At 41.1% G+C, this 26,000-nt stretch overlaps 1 protein-coding gene across 2 annotated transcripts in view; it reads right to left on the bottom strand.

Annotated features, from left to right (window-relative positions):
- LOC122930432 (rap1 GTPase-activating protein 2-like) overlaps nt 1-26,000 on the bottom strand; it is a 182,345-nt gene that overhangs the window by 71,121 nt on the left and 85,224 nt on the right. For both annotated transcript variants that reach the window (XM_044283839.1, XM_044283840.1), the window contains exons 6-11: nt 23,483-23,586; nt 21,754-21,832; nt 20,750-20,803; nt 14,624-14,707; nt 3,440-3,540; nt 1,228-1,357 (exon numbers count right to left, since the gene is read on the bottom strand). In XM_044283839.1, coding sequence (XP_044139774.1) covers nt 1,228-1,357; nt 3,440-3,540; nt 14,624-14,707; nt 20,750-20,803; nt 21,754-21,832; nt 23,483-23,586 — 552 coding nt within the window. The remainder of the gene's footprint in view (nt 1-1,227; nt 1,358-3,439; nt 3,541-14,623; nt 14,708-20,749; nt 20,804-21,753; nt 21,833-23,482; nt 23,587-26,000) is intronic.

Here is a 26,000-nt window from a genome sequence, read left to right as displayed (position 1 = left end):
TGAACAAGGATTTTATTTGCCGTATAAAACATATGATTACCTGACAAATGAGCTTTTGTGTGTCCTTACTGCTTCAGCTCTCTCCCTTAAAGGCTACAATCACTCGACTGTATTTACGATCTGTGTCCACTCTGCATTTTTTGTGGATCCATTTTTATAGGTCCCCCAAAAAACGCAGACAACACATAGACGTCATCCGTGTGCTGTCCGCAACAGTGCAGCCATTGCACAAATTATAAAATGTGTTTTATTATTGACTGTAAATTATAAAAGTAACTAGATTTTCATCTGAATTATATTAAAATAACATTGAATGGAGGCACAATCAAACTAAGGAAGGAATGAATTTTACATTCTATCACATACTCAAAGGTTAAATTATACTGGATATTTCATTGATTCAATAGAAGCCCCAATTACCTCTTCTATCTGGGTTTGTATGATAAGTTTACTGTAACGGGCAGTGGGTGTGGACTGTGCCAACTAACCAGTTTGACTTTGGGCTAAAACTATGGGCGTTGTCCTGGCAGTTTCCTGGTTTTCAACTCTTAAAACCTGTACAGGGATCTTGACTTCGCTGCAGGGAACCAACCAGGCTGCTAGTTCCTGGAGTAGTCCTGGTATAGTTGGCTGCTGATCCATGGGGGCAGCGGTTTGAAGCACCAAGCAATCAGGCAAAAGACATAGTCTAAATATAGTCCAAGGTTTGGGTAAGCTGAGTACAATCCCAAGGTCGGGGCAGGCTAAGTATGTGCATATTCCAGATAACAATTCCAAGATCAGGGCAGGAGTCAAGGAGCAGAAACGATAGTCAGGTGAGGTGCAGTACACGGGTAGTCAGACAAGAGAACACACCTTCTCTGGTTACTAGACACTTGACAACCTCAAAGCTCAGGCCAAGAAGTGAATGCAGAGCTCAGCTAAATAGGAAGGTTCATCAGCTCCTCAATCAGCAGCCAGGCTGGGAGCACTAGGAAAGGATTATATCTTGCAGAGCTGAAAGGAAGTTCACTGAGAGATGGACTCAATACACATAGGGAGAGTAGAGTGACATCTGCGCCTGCCCGGGACAGCAAGACAGCAGTGGGCATGGGCCGTCCAATATTCACAAACCAGTTATGGTTCTGGGGCAGCAATATTTTACAGCATATTCCTTGTGATACTGAAGAAATATGAAATCAAAATCTTTTATCAGTGTCTGCCAGCTGACAGCACAAGAGCACTTACCTGCTGGGTATCTCCTTCTGTAAACGGTAACTTAGTTGACACATGAAACATGATCTCCTTGTCTCTGAATGCAGTGTAAATGGACTCAGTGCCCGTCTGTCCATGTGCTACATCCAGCCCTCCACGAAAACTGTAAAGAAGAAAAAACATTTTAAGAAACTGAGAAAGAATAAAAAGTAGCGAACTGTAACACTAGGTTTGTACGCCTACAGAAATTGCTAAAAGCCCTTTTACAAAAAATCTGTTTGCCCTCCTGACATGCCTGTTATAGTAAGCACTTCTAATCCGCATGAAAAAAAATAAAAAATCTCCATACTGCATTGTACTGTTTCTCTATTATCCCTCCTGAATATTTCTGATAAAATTGACAACTGGGTGTTACTATTCCCCTCGGCAAAGGAATGTGCCTCTATGTACAGTCGTCCCTGAATCCACAGTGTTAGAGTATTTAGGGACACGCCATTAAATAGCATTATGTATTTGTCAATGTATTCATATTTTTTTTCAGAGATTTAAAAGAGGAATGACGGGGAAAAAAAAGTCTGGAATTGTACAGGGAATGCAGGTATTTCTAAAATGCAGCTAATAGTTTTTCTTTAAAGTACATGACTAAAATTATGTAAAATCCACTGTAAGTAGGTTAAAGGGAACCTGTCATCAACTTTATGCTGCCCATACTAACAGCAGAATAAAGTAGAGACAGGTGAGTTGATTTCAGCGGTCTGTCATTTATAAGTTAAAAGTAAGTGGTTGCCGAGAACCAACATCACAGTCATTGCAGACTGGGCCCTGAAAAAAGTCATGGCCACCTGAGAAGAGTCACGGGTACTCATGAGTTCCTGCTCTCCTGCCCACCTGCTGATGACTGACAGTCTAATACCGAGTTTTCTCCCTTTCTCTCTAGAACTGCCAGTCATCAGCAGATGGGTGGGAGTGCAGGAGGTTAGGAATAACTAGGACTCTTCTCAAGTAGATTTGACTCTTTTCAAGGCCTGGGCTGCAATGATTTTGATGCTGGTTCTCGGCAACCACTTACTTTTAGCTCCTGAGTGACACACCGCTGACATAAGCATTTCTGTCACTAATTTATGCTGCCCTCAGTGAGGTCAGCATAAAGTTGGTGACAGGTTCCCTTTAAGCGGTTTCAGCCTCATCTATTCCTAAAAGATAAGATGTACTTGAAAAGTGACTCCTGTCCTGGTTTTACCACCCAACATCTCTGCCTGTCTTTAATATTGCGGACAGTAGTCCCTGCAGTTGTGTTCCAAAATCAAGTGGTGGTCTGGTGGGGCAGAAGAGTTAGGGATAGGTCGAAGCTACAGGGGTTATTATAGTAATAAAGGCCATGGGCCAAGAGCACAATGATGTCCATGACTTTGGAGTCAGATGACATATGAATGTACTGATCAGGTGTTCACATGCTTCTGATCTTGTATTGGATTCTTTATATTAAGATAAAGATGAAGAAAATGTGAAAAGAGGTTTTCCAGGACTTACCTAGCTCATCAATATCATATTGGTGGTAGTTCAACTCCCCCACCCCTGCCGATCAGCTGCTTTCTGAAGCTCCGGCACAGGAATTAGGTGCCAGAACTACACTGCTCTATCTGCTATGATGCGGCCAGCCCCATTCCCTTGACCGGGAGCAGCACTGCAGTAACCAGGCCCGGACACTACATAGTGGATGGAGCTGTGTGTGCCAATGCCTGGTTCTGAAACTTCTGAAAACAGCTGTTAGGCTTGGGTGTGATTTGTTAGATCTGATACCTATCATAAGAATAGGTCATCAATAAGTAAGTCTCGGCAAACTCCTTTAAACAAGATCTATTAGATGTTCAGACTTATAACTGTAAAACCAATGAACAATACCCTACCAGACTGATATACAAATGAAAACTCTGAAAGTACCAAAATGATCTCGATTGATGTTAGACTTTGTGATTTCTGTAAAGACTGCAGCATTTATATCTCTATTATCCACAGAAGAACAAAAGAACGAAAGTGAATGGGCAATCAAATCTGACAACAGAAAGACCATAACTCCCTAAGAAAAAAATGTAATCAGCAGATCTTTTCAATGTCAAGACACTAAATATTGATTTTCAACCCATTACATATCACTTTAAACCATTGCTAATATTTTCTGTTCCATTGCAATCAAGACAATTGTGTATTTAGATCCAATCAGTCCGTTTTAATCTTTGTGACTCACCCTTTGAAGTCTTGAAGCAAGACAGTATCTCCGAGTAAGCTCAAGAACTCTCTAAAGGCAGGACTTTCTTCATTATTGCCAAAAAGTTCCTCTTCTAGTGTCTGCAAAGAACCCAAGTTGGATTGTATAAGACCTCTGGAAAAGCATGGATTACTGTTAAATGTAAGACTGGCATTCTAGTGCTACATGTCGGAAGAAATACATGACCTTATTCTAGCCTGTTGGCTCAATATATAAAAGTTCCTTCAATGTGAAAGGTATCGAACTATCTTAAAGAAGTCCTGTCAGCTCTCAGTCTTTTAATTGTATTCCCAATGAAATTACAATTCCGGAGCATCTTTCCTTAGAATTTTGTGCCGTTTCTTTGTTATTCCTTTAAAAAAATCTATGAAATAATTGGGTGGTGGTGGTGGTAGTTGGTGCAGTGAGCCCCTCATGCTTTGGTAATGTCCAAATCAGTTCTACTAGTGTCAGAATGTGAAGGGGCACACCCATCTGAAAAGGTGGAATAGTGACATCCAGTTGTTAATGCATTTACTCATACATTTCTAAAAGGAATACCAGGGGAGCAGCAGAAGTAGAGTCTATGGAATGGTAGTATAAAATTGTCATTTCATGTTAATTATTTACTAAAACAGACATGCCAGTAATGGTGGCAGGTCCTCTTTAATAAAGTATATATGTGTGTATTGGAAATAATTCAGATAAAAAAAGGTGTTCCCTTTCAAGAGATAGGTGATAAATGAAAAAATAATTTTCCAAACACTAGTGCCCCCATAATCTCCCCTACCAGATAGTCCATGGTGGTGAAGAACTGTATAACGTAGTAGCCAGGAGTGTGCACTGCTGTTCCATGTAATACTATGGAAGGTGCAGAATGGAGAAGCAGTGTGCATACGCACATATAACTTCATATAACTTCTATCCACCACTGATGTGGCAGTCCCCCATTCTAGCAATCAGTGGGAATCCCAAAAGTCAGAGTCCATCAATCTATCATTTATCACCAATGCCACTGATAGCTTATACGTTTTAATGGCTGATGACAGTGACCCTCATTGAAATACTGGTTTCCTTGCTTTCATTTTATTAATATTCCTGTTGAGCAGCTCCAGTGCAAGGCAAGCACCGTAATCCCAATGTCCATGAGCAGGCTTAAACTAACCCACAGAGGAACAGGTGAATCCCCTGGTGGGCCCCTGAGCAAGATGGGCAACTAGTTCACCACCCTCTGCACAAATGAGCAGGCTTGGACTGGCCCACAGGGGAACAGGTGAATCTCCTGGTTGGCCCCTGAGCAAGATGGGCCCCTAGTTCATCACCCACTGCACAAAAGGCACATGGCACTGATTGCTCAACATATAGATAAGCAGTGTACAGCACCTCACCCAGCCTATGTTCATATTAAGAAACGGGGAGATCATTTAACAAAGTACCCAGTTTATTATTATAGATGCATCTGGTCGCTGAGATGACTTATTGGCACAGAGACAGGACAGTCATTATTCTCTTTCCCCAAGGACCTGCCCTCTAAAAGTCAATACAGGGGGCCCCATGACCATCTTGTAGCTGCCCCAGTGTGAGCAGGTAATATTTTCACGTAACTTTACAGTGGGCTCTCAGAATAAAGTGTGCTGGTGGGCCTCAGGCACCCCGGTCCGACACTTGTCCATGAGTTCTTGACTCTCCTCTACCAAAGTTTGCAAAGAGAGCTGTCAATATTCTGTTGGGGGACCAGCACAGCTAAAGATCTTGATGGACCATCAGGAAGCCATCACATAACTTATGCTGGAATTTCTCACCAGGGATTTTAAAAAAACAACTGGTCCAAAATGTGCCCCAGACTTTTACTGAGGATCTCTGTCACCAGTTTATGCTGCCCTCTATTATATAAAAAAAAAAAAATAGGGACAGATTCCCTTTAAATAAGATTTAGTATAGTACTGTACATCCACATAACCCAAAAGTACAGTGATTGTTAATATTGTTTTGCAAAACCTGCAGTCTCAAGTTTTACCAATACCTGCATGAGGTTTGTGTTTTCTACCCCTTCTAGGTTGGGTTTCACGTGAGTACACCATGTGCCCACCGTATCAAGGATAGGATAAGCTATTTTGAATAGCAATGCTCCTCATTCTCTTAGTATTGCCACCTAAAGCATTTGCTGAAAACAGAGTTGGACCTCCACAGAGGGAAGAAGGACATTTTTTCTCATAAAGAGGGAATTACTAAAGTTCAACAACACCAGAGAACTGCTGGTCTGATGGAAAGAGGTAAATCTCTACATTAAATAGTATTCATTTATGTACAAACATGCCACTAAGTATCAACCATCAATTCTAGATGAGAGCCTACTCCACATTCTGCATGCACCAGCTCCGCACCTAGACATTGTTGTCCAGAAGCAACATGCACTGTTGTGTAGGTAATACAACTTTATTAGAGAGGGTATGGACTTTTATAACATGGTAAAGTAAAATAATTTATACTGTTGAATGTTATTTTTTTTACCTTTATAAAATAGGATGTTTTATAGGTCTAAAGTTTGTGCTGATTAATTATGTTATGTTTGTTGGACATCTAAGTCTGGCTACCTTCAGCTGCCACTAGATGGAGCTTATGAGATTACTGCATACTGTTTTATTATTGAGTTTAATGTATATATGGAATGTGTTTTTAACTTAACCTACTGCAGAATCTACCTTGGGAATTTCCAAATGTCCATTCACTGTAGACCATCACATAATATGCTATACAGTATATATGTGTGTGTATATACAGAGACAGAATGAATTGGCATTACGGAGAATATGGCGGCTGAGTGGCTATTCGATCATTTGTATTCTGTTGCTCCCTCTTTCCATATCACATTATTCCAACTATATAAGTACCCGTACTTGCATCTACACAGCACTGGCACCATGGAGAGGCACAAAATACGGTAAGTTAATTAAGATGCCTGTCAGGATTTTCTCTGACAAATTAGTGGATTCATTCCTCCCTGTCTTTCATGTTCTGAACTCCTTCCCTAATTACAACATTTTCATTACAGACATGGCTTAATAGTACAATGTTTCAGACACAGGAATAATCTGTTCTTTGGAAATTGTTGAACGGAAGTATTTTTTCTAGATTACTTTGTAACAAAGGAGGATGCAGAAAGCACAAAATAGCATCCTGAAAATGTCTTGTATGTTACCAAAAAGTGGCTCAAGTCTTTTCTGATTGTCTATGCCCCTTTTTACAGACCCAATGGGGGATGACTTGTTCCATGTGGGGAAGTGACCAAAACTAGCAGAAGTGCTGGAGCAACAGTGGTTACTATGGCCCTGCTCCATGTATAATAAAACACTCCCTCAGCAGATCGAAAGTAGTTATTCCCAACTGTAGACCTTCTGAGATATGTTTGCACTAGAGGTGAGCAATTTGATTCCTTAGAATTAAAATTAGATCGAAATTTTCCCCAAAATTCTGATTTGTTAGAATCAGAATTTCTTGAGATTTTGGATAAGAGATTTTTGGAAAGTTTGGTGTAGGGCTGGATAAAGCATTCTATTATTCTCATCCAATGGAATTAATGTCAATAATCCCCTATTTACAAGGGATGCTGAGAAGTTCATGGCTTTGTCCAGTTGGAATAGAAAAATGAATTTGGTACCATATGAAAGCTTGATATCTTGTTATGTAACTGTGCAAATATCAGATGTTTACGATTGTTATAACTATTTTGAACCCTTTCTACCCCGGGCCAGTTTTCACCTTCCTGCCCAGGCCATTTTTTTGCAAATCCGATATGTATCACTTTATGTGGTAAAAATTTTGGAACACTCTTATTTATCCAAGCCATTCTGAGACTGTTTTCTCGTGATACATTGTACTTCATAATAGTCATAAGTTTGAGTCAATATATTTCACCTTTATTTATGAAAAAATCCCAAATTTACCAAAAATGTTGAACATTTAGCAATTTTCAAAATTTCAATTTCTCTGCTTTTAAAACAGAAAGTGATACCTCATAAAATATTTATTACTTAACATTCCCCATATGTCTACTTTATGTTGGCATCATTTCGTAAATGTCATGACTTTAGGACATTAGAAGTCTTAGAATTTTAGAAGCAATTCTTAACATTTTTAAGAAAATTTCAAAAACCCACTTTTTAGGGACCAGTTCAGGTCTGACGGCACTTTGTGGGGCTTACATAGTGAAAATCCCCCATAAATGACCCCATTGTAGAAACTACACCCCTCTAGCTATTGAAAACTGATTTTAAAAACTTTGTTAACCCTTTAGGTGTTCCACAAGAACTAAAGGAAAATAGAGAATAAATTTCAATTAACACATCGAGGGTTAACAGCAAAACAAACCTCAATATTTATTACCCTGATTCTGCGGCTTACATAAACACCCCACATGTGGTCGGAAACTGATGTAAGGGTACACAGTAGGGCACAAAAGGAAAGGAACACCATATGGTTTTAGGAAGGCAGATGTTTTTTTATTTTTTACCACATTCATCTGACAGGTTAGATCATGTGCTATTTTTATACAGCAGGTTGTTATGGACGCAATGATATAAAATATGTCTACTTTCTTTGTTTGTTTGTTTCAGTTTTACATAATAAAGCATTTTTGGAAAAAAAGGTATGTTTTTGTGTCTCTATTTTCTGAACGCCATATTTGTTTTATTTTTCTGCCAATTGTCTTGTGCAGGGGCTCGTTTTTTGCAGGAAGAGTTGACATTTTTATTGGTACCATTTTTGGGTACATATGAATTTTTGATCATTCAATATTACACTTTATGGGGCAAGGTGACCAACAAATTTGTAATTTTGGCACAGTTTTTATTTATTTATTTTTTCAGTGTTCACCTGAGAGGTCAAGTCATGTAATATTTTAATAGAACAGATCGTTACGGACGTGGCATTACCTAATATGTATACTTTTTCTTATTTATTTAAGTTTTACACAATAATAGCATTTTTGAAACCAAAAAAAGATGTTTTAGTGTCTCCAAAGTCTCAGAGCCATAGCTTTTTTATTTTTTGACCGATTGTCTTATGTAGGATCTCCTTTTTTGCAGGATGAGGTGATGGTTTTATTGGTACTATTTTGGGGGACATACACCTATTTGATCACTAGGTGTTGCAATTTTTGTGATGTAGGGTAACAAAAAAAGTTTTTTTGGCACTGTTTTTATTTTTTATTTTTTTACAGTGTTCGTCTGAGGGGTTAGGTCATGTGGTAATTTTATATAGCAGGTTGATATGGATGCAGCAATACCTAATATGTCTACTTTATTTATTTAACTTTAGCACAATAATAGCAGTTTTGAAGGAAAAAAAATTATATTTTAGTGTCTCCATTGTCTGAGAGTGATAGCTTTTTTATTTTTTGACCTATTGTCTTATGTAGGGTCTTATTTTTTGCGGGATGAGGTTACGGTTTGATTGGTACTTTTTTGGGGGGGCATATGCCTTTTTGATTGCTTGGTGTTGCAATTTTTGTGTTGTAAGGTGACCCAAAAATTTTTATACAGTTTTTACTTTTAATTTTTTACGGTATTCACCTGAGGGGTTAGGTCATGTGATATATTTATAGAGCTGGTTGTTACAGACACCGCGATACCTAATCTGTATACTTTTTTTTATTTCACTTTAAAACAATAATATCATATTTGAAACAAAAAAATAGGCTTTAGTGTCTCATGTTCTGAGACCTATAGTTTTTTTTTGTGATTTTCTTATGTAGGGGCTCATTTTTTGCGGGATGAGGTGATGTTTTTGTTGGTACCATTTTGTGGGACAAACGCCTTTTTGATTGCTTGGTGTTGCACTTTTTGTGATGTAAGGTGACAAAAATTGCTTTTTTTGACACATTTTTATTTAATTTTTTTTATGGTGTTTATTGGACGGGGTGGATCATGTGATATATTTATAGAGCCAGCCGTTACAGATGTGGTGATACCTAATATGTGTTTTTTTGTTTGTTTTTTTACTTTATTTCTGACTTTAACTTTTGGGGGTCTGATCCCCTCTGCAATGCATTACAATACATAATTGCCTGTTAGTGTATTACACAGAGTAATACACTAACAGGTTGCCTAGGAGACCCAGCCTGAGGCTGGATGTCCTGGACACCTGTAGAAGGCAGGTCCCAATGCCGTGCAAGGCATTGGATAGCCTCTGCACGGCATTGGGCTGCCTTTTCACCCGTCGGGTCCCCGCCACAGCAGCGCAGGTACCCGATGGGCTCCCTCACCCGCAGTAAACCCCTTCTATGTTGCGGTCAGTGCTGACCGCGGCATAGAAGAGGCTAATGCGCCGGCATCAGTGTTTTCACCAATGCCGGCGCATACAGCAGGGGTCCGGCCAGGGGAACAGCCGATCCCCTGCAGCTGAAGGGCGGGCGCAGCTCCTGCATCCTCCCGATCAGCGAGCCGTTATAGTACACCGTTGGGTGTCAAGTCACGTCCTGTTGCGCTGTACTATTATGCCGCTGGTCAGGAAGGGCTTAATTTCAGGTAGAACCTGAGATGGCAGAGGCACAAGGAAGTTTCACGTATGTTGATTTACGGGCTGTCATGAAGTTTTTGTTTCTCCAGGGAAATTCTGCAAAGGACATTCACACTGAGATGTCACAAACACTAGGGGAGAAGTGTCCTCAGTTTCAATATCCTTTCCGTGGAGAAACAAAAACTTTATGACGACCCGTAATTCTACAGACGTGAAACTTTCTTGTGCCTCTGCCATCTCAGGTTCTACCTGAAATTAAAAATAGTTATAACAATTGTAAACATCTGATATTTGCACAGTTACATAACAAGATATCAAGCTTTCATATGGTACTAAATTCATTTTTCAATTCCAAATGGAAGGGGGCAAAGCCAGGAACTTCTCAGCATTCCTTTGCAATTCCACAATTTTACCTTGATGCCATGGAGCCCTAGCCTTGAGGTTCACCTTATCTAACAATGACTAACTGTTATTTTAGAGATTTCATGTGCAATGGTCTCTTTACATTATATAAATCCTGTACTTTGTAATGTCTCAAACTACATTGCTTTAAATAAGCCTGGGTAATAGAGAATCTGATTGATGAGTTTAAATTGTGAGGTGGCAATTAACTGCTCAGTGAATGAATTATCCGTTTTATTATGTTTTTCCGGTTTAACAATTTAAGAATCCAACAATTATTCCTATTTGCGGATCTGCAAAACATGGATACCGACTGTCTGCATTCTGCATTTTGCGGAACTGAAAGTCCTGCTCACTGTAGAGCTGTCCTGTCCTCAGAGACAACATATTCCACAGCATTGTACAGAGACTGTAATCACACCTGGTCATTTCGGTTCTTCTTGAGGCTCACACTACAACTTTCTTTTTTCTCAATAACATTATGGCCATTTTTATAGGAGGCCAATTTAGGATCCGTTCACACTTTGGTCGCAGGCTCCATCAGGGGCATCCATTGCAGATTCCATCATACTATGTATGGATATAGAACAGAAAAAGCAGTTCAGCCCCCTCTCCCCCATGCCTGATAACAGTTGCATGGTTTTGCCTACGTGTTTTTGGATGCCATGCCCACTTTTCTCTCCCGTTTTCAAATTTGGCGAGCAACTTTTCTCATATGTCAAACATTGTTGTTAACTGCTTGGGATACATAGTCATAGGTAGATATACTTAGATAAGGCAGGGTATGGAAAAAGCATTTACTGTATTATAGAAGATGTCTTAGAAACTAGCAAATGGACCGCAGGTTACCCAAATATGTTTCAGCACCTTGGAGAGTGAATCAATGTACTTCTTAATAATTCTTATTATTGGTGTAAGAAAATAGCCCCATGCCTGCTGGGCAGTCTGTGTCCCCGAGCAATAATGATCATTGTCCCTTGACCAACCACAGTGGTTATGATACTCTTGAGCCGATGACTTTGAGCTCTATTTATCTCATATCAATTTTTTAGACCCTCCATTTAAACTTAAAGGGGTTGTCTCACTTCAGCAAGTGGCATTTATCATGTAGAGAAAGTTAATACAAGCCACTTACTAATGTATTGTGATTGTCCATATTGTCTCCTTTGCTGGTTGGATTCATTTTTCCATCACATTATACACCGGTCGTTTCCATGGTTATGACAATCCATCAGCGGTGGCCGTGCTTGCACACTATAGGAAAAAGTATAGGCCTCTCTGGTGGCCGGGACTATGGGAACTCACATAGGCTGGTGCTTTTTTCTATAGTGTGCAAGCGCGACCACCGCTGCTAGATTGTCGTAACCATGGAAATGAGCAGTGTGTAATGTGATGGAAAAATGAATCCAGCCAGCAAAGGAAGCAATATGGACAATCACAATACATTAGTAAGTGCTTAGTGTTAACTTTCTCTACATAAAAAATGCCATTTGCTGAAGTGAGACAACCCCTTTAGGTGCTAAAGAGAGCTGATATATTTTAGTGGATGTTCACCTAAAGCTAATGTATATTATAGTTCAGTAGTCTCCTAGCTTTCTGTGTTGGAGACTGTAAGGGCACGCAGAGAGTTGTAGTTTAGAAACAGTTGGAGAGAGCCACAGGTTGGTGTTGGCTGTAGGTACCCGCTGCGTTTTCCATATAGACATACACAAGGATTAACAAATGAAAAAGTTCAGACCTGCAGAACGACATTGTGCTGCTGTAAGGTATTAGCAGGTAAGCGCTGATCACAGCGCACCCTGCCTGTATTTGTATTACTCCGTCAGTAATACTTATCTTTGCCTGCAGCTAGAGCAGATGCTTCTTGGACTGCAAATGAAGTAGGGGAAATTTACTTGTTCGCCATATGTCATGAATAAAGTAGTTACACATACGTCTTACCATCAATCTTTGCAGATTAGGCGACAGCTTTAGCTTTTAATAGCTGCAAATAATTGTTCTGAAGGCCAAGTCGCGCCATGTATTGATCTTACGATTATCTCCTGCATGTGTCACATTGATTGTGAAATCCTTTGAATTTGCATGCGAGCATTGACACATATCTTACATTACATGTAGCAACATTTACCAATGTGTTATTTAAAACTGTACGAACAATACAGCATGTTAAATCTGTTCATCATGAGTATAGATTTTTTTTGTCACTAGGCAAGAGGATTCTGGGCAGACAAAAGGTTTGTTTTCCTAGCATTTCCCTAGAGCACTAATAACAGTGATCAGTACAAGGACATATATAGATCACTGACCGACATAGAGAAATACAGAGGAGGTACAGCTCACGTTTTCCTTGCTGCCCCCAATCCATTAAAATAACAGCAAATAAATAAAAAATAAATACAAATGTATATAAAAAGCATGTTCATGTAGTATCTTGCCTCATGTACACCTTCCCCATGCTTTTTTTCAATTTGGACTATATACTGTATATAGCCCCTCCAGCTACTTACTTAGACCCTCCCCTATCACTGCCCCCGCTGCTGCTTTGACACAACCATGGACATAACAGTACAGGAAAGAAGAAAGAGCTGCTTGGACAGCCCAAAACGGGGGATAGGAGCAATAAAGGTAAGAGAAATACAGTACAAAATTACAGCTACCTTCATATATTATTATTTTAAAGCATACTGATGCAAACTGGAAATGTTTGATTCCCAGAAAACCCCTTTAAGTATATGTATTTGCTTTATGCTGGTGAATTGAGGGATTAACTCTTTCACTACCAGCGCCGGTAATGTAAGTTGGAGCAATTTTTAAACATAGCGCCCGCTTGCGCGCGCAGCGGGCGACATTGCCAGCCGGTCTCTGCCGTTTCAAGCAGCAGAGGCCCGTGGTTAATGACCACGACCAGCAATAATGCCGATCGCGGTCATTACAGCCTTTAGATGCCGTGATCAAGTGTTAGTGAAAAACCCGGAAGAGAGTGCTTCTGGGTTAATACCAGCATCCCTGTGCGGCGATTGGGGATGCCGGTAATTCATTCTATTAGAGCGTATTAGAGCCGCATTTCCTATGTTGGCCAGCAGTTGGTAGGCCAACATAAGAAATCTGCAATTCACATATCACCATACTGCTATTTGCAATATGATAATATTCAATAAAAAAGTAGTGAACATGGTTAGTCTTCTAAAGAGGCTACAAAAAAATAAAAAAATAAAATGTAAAATAATATAAAAAATATAAAAATTGAAATCAGCCCACTTTCCTTAAAAAAAGAAAGAAAATAAAATACATGAATAAATAAAAAATATAAACATTATGGGCATCACCTCGCCGGAAAACTCCCGTACTAATAAAATAGAAAAATATTTTTCCAATACGGCAAATGGTGTAATGGAAAAAAGTATCAAAATGGACAATCCGCTTGATTTATACCATTTTTTTTTTTTGAGGCAGAACTAGTAACTCTAGATGTCAGCTGAAAGTATATGAGAATTTTGAAATGTAGGAAACTTTTTTTTTCATAGTGACATTTTTTCAATTGGTGTGTGTTTTTTTTTGTGTTCACACACATGCGTGAAGAGAGCAACAACACAAAAAATCCATAAAAAAGCATATTACATGCATAAAACTACCTAGAGTTTTTGTGGCATTTTTTAAGTAGCAAAAAATGTTTGACCAAATTCATGTGTAAAGGGGGCTTTACAGCAAAGTGCAGACACCGTATATTTAGTACTAAAGAAGAGATTGGAACAGGACAGTGCAGCGTGGAATCCGCTGCGTGAAAGACAACCAAGCCGCGATCTAGACAGCAGAGACACGGAGCATTAACATGATTGACAATGCTCTTTGCCTCTCTGAGATCTTTTTACTACTACAATTTCACAGTGAGATAAAGTTGTCACCATGATTTTGTAGTAAAATGGTCACAGAGAGGCAAAGAGCAATATCAATCTTGTTAATGCTCCGTGTCTCTGCTGTCCAGTACGGGGCTTGGCTCTCTTTCACGCAGCGGATGACACGCACGGCATCCGCTCATGTAAAACAGCCCTAATACTTTGCCGATCTTCCAGGCACAAGATATACAGCTCCTGCATGGAGCTAAAATATGACAGTGTGCACAGAACCTTAAAAAAGCTAACAAAATGAAAACGTTTTAACTATGAAATCACTTAATAATCCATAGGATGGCTGATGTCCGTCAATCATCAAGCGAATGCAGGATATTCATAGGAAGCATATGTATGATAAGGATGACCTTGCACTTACTTGCCTAAACTTCTGATATATAACACCAAACTTGAAGGTATTGTTGATTTCATGTTCATCATAAGCAACAATCATTTGTGACGCCTGGAGGGAAAAAAAAACATAGTTCAATGGTTAATTTAATAAAAAAAAAAACATAAATGCTCGGATATGGTGGTATTTCAGGGCAAATTCACGAGTGCTCTCGCTGGGGATTTTCTGTGCCGATTTACCAGCAAATTATTAACTCTACAGGCTGTGGAATTTTCCCATGAATAAACTGTCCCGCTGTGTACATGTGTAAAAACCAAAACAAGTCAATGTATTTTGTGCATTTTCGCAGCAGATTTCACTCTTTTTAATGTGAGAGGTGAAATCTGTGGCAAATGATCACAAATTTTGTTAATCTGCTGCAGGATAAGCAGAAAAATCGTCCCCTAAACGTGTGCAGCCTTAAACAAGGGGTAGGGTCTACACAGTGGAGTTTTACAGCAATTATTATTATTATTTTTTTAATTTTTTTTATTCACAACTGGATTCGGAACGTTCAGTTTGCCAACAGCTATTTCTTCTGGCATGCATATACATGCTTGGGTTTGGTCGAGCATGCATGTGTTTTCAATGGGGAGAGAGGAAAAGGTGCTTACTGCTTGACAAAAACTCACTGAAAAAAGTGGCCTAAACGGGTGAAAAAGCTCCAAACCCAGACACTGTAGCGTGTCTATAACCGGGGGAGCAATTCCTCCGCATGCGGTCCGCAGACAACGGCAATCCCCAGCAAAAAAAAATGCATACAATGGAGGATGCCGGGGCGGACCGCATGCACCACAAGGACATCTTACACAAAATGATACATTGTGCAGATGAAAAAATATACATACACGATTCACTGCAAAAAATGCACCAAAATGATACGCAACTGACAATACTAGCCAATTTTAGGCCACTTTTTTCAGTGAGTTTTTGTCCTTATGTGTGTGGAATGTGCCACTTTATTTTGTTGGTAACGTTCTTTTGCACCTGGTAGCTTCTGTGTCACATGGTCTGTTGTAGGTGCGGCTCACAGCTTTATCCTACCTCACAGTGCGTTGGTGATAGCACTATGGAGGCATGTGAGAGCCTGGCTGTGAGTTGGTTCAGACCTGGTTCACACACCACGGGCAGTTTAGTGGTAGGACCCCATGCGTGCTGAGACACCGTGACGTGGTGCATGAGGGGCTCCGATATGTTCCTGACTGGAAGATATTGGCAAAGTTCTCAGCCTTTAACATCGGCCTGAAGAATTAGCCAGTATTGTCAGTTGCGTATCATTTTGGTGCATTTTGTGCAGTGAATTGTGCTTGCTGCTTGACACCCATGATGGCGGTGATTATCTTCTCTGAGTATTGAAATTGAAACCACCTGATCTTTTTCTCCTCCAAATCATCTGTCAGAGGAGAGTCTGGAGGCCCTCATACATGCAGTGTCCCACTCTGTGTGAAAAGGGGACACTTTAAACTTTTGCATAAAGGTAGGAAGTTAATGGAGGAGCAGGACAGGCCTAGTCCACAATGTAGCTGCTATTTTAGCCCCTTGGCCCTGATCAAGCTAAGGGAGCATAGAGAACAGTATTACAGCAGCACAGCTCAGACCAGTGAGTCTACGTCTGGATATAGAGAAGAGGTTAGAGCTACATTAGCCAATGGACTTCTCAAGCACCAGTGACCAGGAGGAACCTAAAAGTACCTGGACACAGCTGGATGATTAATGCGCAAAATTATCCTTTACCACATGCCTCTATGGACATAGTGGACCGTAATTCTTCAGTGAGCATCCTTTCCAAAGAATGGAGCAGAAGACTGATGCCTGCCATTAGGGAGCCGCCCTGTGGATTGCTACTGACCCGGAGGAGTTATTATATTCAGTACCTGAGTATAGAGTGTGGACTTAGAGACTTTTTCTTGCCGGTTAAACTAAAAGTCTTAGGAAAACTCCTTAACTGACAACTGTCCAGCCTGTTACAAGGATTACAGCTAAACCAATATCGGAGTCATATCTTTATGCCATATAAATGAACTGTACTGACTACCTGGAGTCAAGTGGTTTAAGTAAAAGTTCAACTGTTTTAATACAACCGACTCCTCATCTTTTCCACCACCAACCTTTGCACCTAACGGTGCTGGCGTCACAAACAACCGGGGTCCCAGCCTCAAAGGCACCCTAAGCGCCCATACCAGTGATGGCGAACCTATGGCACGGGTGCCAGAGGCGGCACTCAGAGCCCTCTCTGTGGGCACCCACACCCTGGAAAACGTCTATGTTGTACCAATATGCCTTAGACTTCTCCTGTCAGTCTTTAGCGCAGGGCGCACCATGAACAGCACAGGCAGCGCACTGAATGTAGGCAGGCTATTGTAGATAAATGATAAAGTACATGGAAGATTTGCGATAAATAAGTGGGTTTATGTTGCAGTTTGGGCACTCGGTCTGTAAAAGGTTCACCATCACTGGCCTATACCATCAAGGGCACCTCAAGTACCATCCGGCTGGTGATCCCTGGACTAGAGAGTTCCCCGGAGGATTTAGTGCTGTCTTATCCATCATTTCACGCTGGCCCAGGGAGCTACAAAACTCGTGAGTACGACTACTACCCCCATCCGCCCACCGTGCACTCACAGATTGCTCCTGCGGTCCGGTTCGCTACATACATATTAAATTGCTGGCTGGTGCACTCACTGAATGTGTATAGGGGTCTTAAATTGTAGACCGCTGCTACCTAGTGTTGAAACTGCACTTTGCATCAAATATATTTTAAGGGTGAGGTCACACAAAGCTTTTTGTGGCAGTTATTGATGCAGTTTTTGAGCCAAAGTCAGAAGTGGATTCAGCACAAAGAAATAAGTTTCATTTATAGTTCTCATTCCTCTCCAACCAACTTCTGTCTTTGGCTCAAAAACTGAATTAAAACTGCCACACATCATTCTCTTTAGGGTGGGGTCAGAGGGCTATTCTGGTCTCCCAACATATCTATATTAGTAAGTGCTTGTCCTCTCCCTGACATAACAGTTCTAGAGCAGCTTTTCTTAGATCTTATTGTTGAGTCATTCTTCTGTTATTCTTCATGGACTTTGACAACTGAGTGTTCATTATCTTTGTCAATGGGCCATGTCCATCCAAACTCACACTGGACAAACAGAGCTGACAGTGTCAGCTGTGTAGGGACACACCCTGTTGACAAAGGAAATAGTGATGTCTGGGGTGCGACCCCATGGCTGGCCTCATGATACAGAGCCACATTCAGCCACAGCAGCCAGTTGCGGCATGGTTTAGCTGTAAAATCATGTAGCCATTGGCTGGGGCATGAGGGCACGGCTTGGTTGTATGCAGTGGCGTACATAGAGAAGTAAGGGTCCCATGGATCACACCAGCAGGACAGAAGGGTTTCCACCTAAACCCTTTTCAGTGACCCTTGGACCAATTTTTCTACTTTTTCATTTTTTCTCATTTGCTAAAAGTTGGTTCTTTACAGGGTAGAGTCCTGACCATGTTTTCACCCCCAGTAGAAGAGGAGATGATACAACTGGTCCACCCCTCTTGCCCTGGGCCCCATAGCAGTCGCATGGTCTGCCGCTATGGTAGTTACGCCCCTGGTTGTATGCAGGAAGCTTCAATGTGGGTTTGTACCCTAGTTGCAATTTGTTCATAAATGTCTTAGGCCTCAAATGGCCAGTAGAAAACGCATCCATTTTCCAGACAGCAAATTCACTCTAAGGTAGATAGCGTTACAAAGAACAAAAAAACTAAAAATGTTATTGGTATACAAGGTATAAAAGGCTATCTGCCCAATAGTTTAATATAAAACCGAGGGTAGGGAATAGTGCGGTGTATTGTGCTAAACTGCCCTCACTTGTCCTGCTAGATATCCTGTGTATGGCGGACTTATCTACTAGCATTGTCCACTTGAACTAGCAGCAGTATGGCATATGATCAAGCAAGCACACACTTCTAGGGCGCCACAACAGACAGACCATGGGTCAAACATCCATACCAACACCTGTCCGTGTCCTATATGTCCATGTTATTAATCTAGGTACACTGGATATTGTGGTGCACACACGACTTCTCTAGTCTATCTCCCTAAACAGACCCTCTCAATATAGGCTATATACATATTTCTCCTTGCACTCAACTCGTTTCATTGCTGTAAAAACAGCAGGTAATCAGGAGCAAACACGGAGATGGTTTAGACATGCAAAAAGTATTGCTACTGGTGGTGTGCGCGCAATACCACATAGCCGAGTGCCGCTGTTAAATGACAGTAGCCACACCTACCAGGAGAAACCTCCTTGGGACGTCCAATCGGACAGGGAGGCAGAAAGAGACATGCCTCTACCCTGCAGGTACAGTAAGCGGCATACTCTGGGGATAGCAGATGTAAGTTGAGGGTGATTATGGAGCGGCTTCTAAATACATGTCCGGGTCGTGAACATCGCATATGACATCGCCAGGTACATAAAGAATAGGTGCCAATCGCTGATGGCAAATGGTGGAAAATGTGTGCAATATTCATGTATTTAGAAGCCGCTCCCTACTCACCCTCAACTTAAATCTGCTATCCCCCGGAGTATGCCGCTTACTGTACCTGCAGGGGGAGGCATGTCTCTTTCTGCCTCCCCTGTCTGATTGGACGTTCCGCAGGTAGGCTCCTCCTGGTGGGTATGGCTACTGTCATTTAACAGCGGCACTCAGCGGCTGTGCCACGGCAGTCATAGTGCCGGAGGCTATGTGGTATTGTGCGCACACCATTAGTGGCGCACAATACTTTTTGTAGGTCTAAACCATCTCCGTGTTTGCCCCTGATGAAATGCTGTTTTTACAGCAATGAAACGTGTTGAGTGCAAGAAGAACTATGTACGGTATATAGCCTATATTGAGAGGGTCTGTTTAGGGAGATAGACTAGAGAGGTCGTTTGTGCACCACAATATCCAGTGTACCTAGATTGATAACAAAGACATATAGGACACGGACAGGTGTTGGTATGGATGTTTGACCTATGGTCTGTCTGTTGTGGCGCCCTAGAAGTGTGTGCTTGCTTGATCATATGCCATACTGCTGCTAGTTCAAGTGGACAATGCTAGTAGATAAGTGTGTCCGCCATACACAGGATATCTAGCAGGACAAGTGAGGGCAGTTTAGCACAATACACCAGGGGGTGCGCACTATTCCCTACCCTCGGTTTTATAATTTTACACTATTGGGCAGATAGCCTTTTATGCCTTGTATATCAATAAAGTTTTTTGTTTTTTTTTGTTCTTTGTAACGCTATCTACCTTAGAGTTAGTTTAGGCTACTTTCACACTAGCGTTCGATCGGATCCGTTCTGAACGGATCCGATCATAATAATGCAGACGGAGGCTCCGTTCAGTACGGATCCGTCTGCATTATTTTAGCATAAAAACAGCTAAGTGTGAAAATAGCCTCGTACGGATCCGTCCAGACTTTCAATGTAAAGTCAATGGGGGACGGATCCGCCTGAAGATTGAGCCATATTGTGGCATCTTCAAACGGATCCGTCCCCATTGACTTACATTGTAAGTGTGGCCGGATCCGCACGGATCCGCACGCCTCCGCACGGCCAGGCGGACACCCGAACGCTGCAAGCAGCGTTCAGCTGTCCGCCTGTCCGTGCGGAGGCGAGCGGAGCGGAGGCTGAACGCCGCCAGACTGATGCAGTCTGAGCGGATCCGCTCCATTCAGACTGCATCAGGGCTGGACGGCTGCGTTCGGGTCCGCTCGTGAGCCCCTTCAAACGGAGCTCACGAGCGGACAGCCGAACGCTAGTGTGAAAGTAGCCTTACTCTCTCTGATAAGTGTAAACACATCATTCTGAAGTAACCCATTTTCCAGACAGCCAACATAGACGAGTGTAGGGAGCTTTTCCTACAAACCTATGTATTTGAATTGGAAAAACCAACAAAGGCAAAAGGGCAGAAAGTTGCCCATTAAAGATACCCTTTCAGTTGAATGGGTCACTGTTCAGTCCAGGTGCTTACCTTTCTAAACCTGGACAACACACAGATGGAAACATTGCTTGTGTGAAATTAGCCTTAGTGAACTGAGAATTTAAATGTCAATTTACCATTTAAAAAAGTAAATATGCAACGTACCTTGGGGTAGAGAACAGGATTAAATTTGAGCCCAGTGGCGTCATCACATAAGGCCTGCCATAAGAGCAACAAGGGTTCACAATTAGAAAATGAGATTCAAAGAGATTAATTGAGTTTACTAACGAGCTTTTAAGAAAACGGAATGGTCTGTACATATATCCCACAGACATATCTGATGGAATATGACAAGTCCGCTATTTAAAATTAGGATTTATCATCATGTGATTGTACAAAATGTAAAATGCAGATTGTGGACAGTTTTCTAGATTCAAATCTTCATGAAATGTGCAGTAACCTTTGTGGGGATTCGCTCTGGTAGGCAGGTTAGCGGACACATTATAGACCAAGTTGTAAATCAATCTTCAGTGTTTATTCACACTCATAACATAACACAACAGTCCCTTTTCAGGCTTGGTGCTTGTTCACACACAGAAAAAACTAAATAACGTTCACCTGGTATCCTGGGTGACAGTTCACACCTGGCTGAAGGCTCAGCCTCAGAAAGTCCACTTGCAGGCTTTAAGGCGGCTTGCTCACCTTCAGGCCTAAGCGAAGAGATCTCCACAGCTCCACTGTCAGAGGGAGGTAATCCAAACCACCTGACAGTCCTGGCTGTTTTTTATAAGCCTCCCAAGACTCGGCCTGGAACGTGGGGAGTAGCCACCCACCCAGTAAGAGCCGTGCTGGACCAACTATAAAGCTATACTAAATAACAAAGTGTCAGTCAGCACTAGCTGCCGCTGACACCTGACAATACCGGCTCTTACTTCATCGAGGCCAGGAACCTCAGTGACACATACCTTCTGTCAACGACGGACCCTTGCGCCTTCCTACACCTTGTAACAACTTATCTCTTAATTAATTCAATTTTAACAATGATTTCTTCTCCTTTCATGTAGTATAAAGCTAAATTCAAGTCTGCTGGTATACTGCTACCAGAAAATAATGCATTGTGTGAGATCAGGTGACAGTTACAAAGTTAAGGTGGGATAATTCAAGCTCACCTTTGCTATCTGGGGAACACTGGGAAGTTTGTTGAACCCAGCCAGCGGGATTCGTTCATGTAGAGTTTTTGCTTTAGACCTATATAGAAGTCACATATATTATTTGAATACAACATACTTCAAATGCAGTAAAAAATGCAACCTTTTAAAAAATGTACAAAAATGTAAAAGCCTTTTTTTATTTATTTTTATTTTATTTTTCACCAGAATCATACAAAATAAACCTATCTGCTGTGATGAAGGATCACGTCTTTAAAGGCTATGATAACCTTGGGGGACAACATTTTATGATTGCATTTTATTATTTTGAAGTAAAAAAATAATAATTTCATTGGTCAATTTTCAAGTTTTTGTTCTATAGTACCGGTTCACATTTTAGTCCTTCTGCAAGCTATTTCAGTTTCAGACTGAACCCGTCAGGTAGCTGCTCTGATGGCTATACTGAGTGTTTATGAGCTGTCGGGAGTTCAGAGATAAAGGCTATACATTGATATTTCAGATTAGCAACTTCTCAGGTTCAGTGTGAAACTGAAAGCAAGATACTCTGCAGATAGACATAAACTTAACCCTGTAGAACAAAGACTGTTGAAATTTTTTAATGAAGACCAACTGAAAAATTATTTTACCCCCAAAATGAGTAAAACACAATCATACAAATATTACCATGAAAGGTGTTCATAACTTTTAATGTAAGTAAAATGTATGCATGTAATGGTACATTTTGAAGTACACGGGCATCTCATATAGGCTCTCCTTACTCTCCATCATGGTTGGATGGTTGGCTTGAAAGGTGCACTCTAGCTTGAAGCTATCAGTGGAGCACATTACTTTCTACTGCACTGACAACATATACTGTAGCTGAATGTGCCTTGGTTACAACAACCGATTTAGTTACAAGGACCAATCAAAGACCTTAATGCTTTGAGTCTGTCCTTGTAGAAGAACCACAGCATTATTGATGTCTGATGCAATTAAGGAATAATACTTGTGATCCACAATTATTAGCAAATAAATTTATAAAATAATCTCTTATGAGTTTAGCAAGTTTTGGAGTGATTGTATCAACTGTTAAAGCTTTGGTCCATCCCAGACCTTAGTCACAAACATCACAGTCAGCTGCATCAGGTAGAGAGAGGATTGCAGGGTACAATGTCCAGACAACTGGTACTGGTGTAGTGTAGGTCATGCACTCAGCTGCCTGTGCTATATGCGCTATGCTAGATTTCTTAAGAGCATGACCTGCACTGAGCACCAGCTTACTGCTCTAGGAATTGTACCCCATGACCTCTCCCTTTACCTATCACAATTGAGTGACATTTATGGCCAGTGCCTGGAATGGACCTCATAACAGTATATGATATTTTATGATTCCCTTGTGGATCACAAATAACATTATTCACTAATTGAATCAAAAATCAAGAGTGCTATGGTTCTTCTATTTGCATATAGAGGGGCACCATTCCCTCCGCCGGGCACCTGTCCATCCAGCTTTCAAGGAGTATAATCCTTCTTTGAACATTACAGGTACATAGGCACACACAGTAACCATGCTTTATTTTTTTGCTATATGTCTGCCATGCCCAGGATGGTTGAAGGTGCAAAACTGTAAGGGTCTACATGGGTCAAGCTAAGGTGTTGCCATGATTTTGCTAAAAACAAGGCATAAACAGTTTTTGACTGTAACATGTGAATAGAGCTGTGTATACTCTAATACTTCTATTTTACACACCTGAGTATAATTCTTAAATATTCTATGCTGTCGGCTTCTTCACATTTAATTGAAAGAATCAAGTTTCCAAGGCTGCTTCCAGTGCAGTAAAAATTTAGATGGTCCTAATGTCAAAAAGACAAAAAGAAAGAAAATGATGATTGAGGAGCGGTTATCATCAACAAAGGATATTTTCCAATCATGAATCAAATAAGAGGCATATGTATATGTTAAATCAAATTAATTTACAGTATATATACATGTACAGTGTATGTAAAAAATCCATGGATCTGCAGAAAAGACTACACTGGGACCGTTGCTTTCCTTATTTGAAAATCTATCAAATTTTAATACAACTACATAACTGAATATCAAAAATTCCCAAGAACATGTCCGGGAGATATAAAGGCCCATATGAATACACAAGAAATCCACAAAGCAAATGAAAAAGTTGCCTGAGTGTCAATTGGAACCAATAAAGTCGTTTGAAGGTGCAAGTCTTTTCCAACTCAAAATACAGTGAAATTACATCAAATCTTGAATAATAACAAAAACCAATCAATAGTGTTGTTCATCCCTTTATCATTTACAACAACTTGAACTTAGACCTTATTTTGTTTCAGAAATATAAGAAAAGGAAGGGTTATACAGTAGATAGCCTGTAGCTCACCACATAAAGATTATAACAATTGGAATATATAAGGTTCCTTAAATTAACTTGAATATAGGCAACAAATGTATTGATTCTATTATGAATATACATATTTGCTTTTCAGGGTCAACACGTGAAGATGTGGATCCAGCATCTGATACTGTATAAAATTATGGCTTTTTTTAGGTTCCCATAAAATCCACATGGTCACAGGACAGCAGATGCTTGCACCTTTGCTATGACTACAGAGCTGTATTAGCCTGAAACTCATAAGCATCTTGCCTGGGTTTATGTGGTCAATTTTGTATAATTTTATATAGCACCCAATGCTGGATCCTTGTATTCCTTCTACAGTGTATGTGCCTCCCTACACTTTTGTGCATTGTCTTTGATGTCTGGGTGAGCTGGACACTTTGCTGCTCCTTATTGGGCTTATCGCATGATTAATGTAAAAAAATTAAAATCAAACATCATAGAATACTTGACAATCTCTTTCTAACACAGCTAGAATCAGCCCTGCACCTCAAATGGTTCAAGAGCTCTCCCCATTCATTGCTCCAATTGCTCTGCTATATTTTTTTCAAGCTGGCAGCTCAGGGGTGTGTGTCCTTTTTTAGGGGCGTATCCTAAAATTTTACTTACTGTAATTACAAATAGAGTTGAGCGAACACCTGGATGTTCGGGTTCGAGAAGTTCGGCCGAACATCCCGGAAATGTTCGGGTTCGGGATCCGAACCCGATCCGAACTTCGTCCCGAACCCGAACCCCATTGAAGTCAATGGGGACCCGAACTTTTCGGCACTAAAAAGGCTGTAAAACAGCCCAGGAAAGAGCTAGAGGGCTGCAAAAGGCAGCAACATGTAGGTAAATCCCCTGCAAACAAATGTGGATAGGGAAATGAATAAAAATAAAAATTAAATAAATAAAAATTAACCAAAATCAATTGGAGAGAGGTCCCATAGCAGAGAATCTGGCTTCACGTCACCCACCACTGGAACAGTCCATTCTCAGATATTTAGGCCCCGGCACCCAGGCAGAGGAGAGAGGTCCCGTAACAGACAATCTGTCTTCATGTCAGCAGAGAATCAGTCTGCATGTCATAGTAGAGAATCAGGCTTCATGTCAGCCACCACTGCAACAGTCCATTGGCATATATTTAGGCCCAGCACCCAGGCAGAGGAGAGAGGTCCCGTAACAGAGAATCTGGCTTCATGTCAGCAGAGAATCAGTCTGCATGTCATAGCAGAGAATCAGGCTTCACGTCAGCCACCACTGCAACAGTCCATTGGCATATATTTAGGCCCAGCACACACACAGGCAGAGGAGAGAGGTCCCGTAACAGAGAATCTGTCTTCATGTCAGCAGAGAATTAGTCTGCATGTCATAGCAGAGAATGAGGCTTCACGTCAGCCACCACTGCAACAGTCCATTGGCATATATTTAGGCCCAGCACCCAGGCAGAGGAGGGAGGTCCCGTAACAGAGAATCTGTCTTCATGTCAGCAGAGAATCAGTCTGCATGTCATAGCAGAGAATCAGGCTTCACGTCAGCCACCACTGCAACAGTCCATTGGCATATATTTAGGCCCAGCACACACACAGGCAGAGGAGAGAGGTCCCGTAACAGAGAATCTGTCTTCATGTCAGCAGAGAATTAGTCTGCATGTCATAGCAGAGAATGAGGCTTCACGTCAGCCACCACTGCATATATTTAGGCCCAGCACCCAGGCAGAGGAGGGAGGTCCCGTAACAGAGAATCTGTCTTCATGTCAGCAGAGAATCAGTCTGCATGTCATAGCAGAGAATCAGGCTTCACGTCAGCCACCACTGCAACAGTCCATTGGCATATATTTAGGCCCAGCACACACACAGGCAGAGGAGAGAGGTC

The sequence above is a fragment of the Bufo gargarizans genome, chromosome 3 (genome assembly GCF_014858855.1).
Source record: "Bufo gargarizans isolate SCDJY-AF-19 chromosome 3, ASM1485885v1, whole genome shotgun sequence".
NCBI classification, from domain to species: domain Eukaryota; kingdom Metazoa; phylum Chordata; class Amphibia; order Anura; family Bufonidae; genus Bufo; species Bufo gargarizans.
The sequence above is the reverse complement of the archived record's forward strand: the minus strand, read 5'-3'. Positions and strand labels throughout refer to the sequence as shown.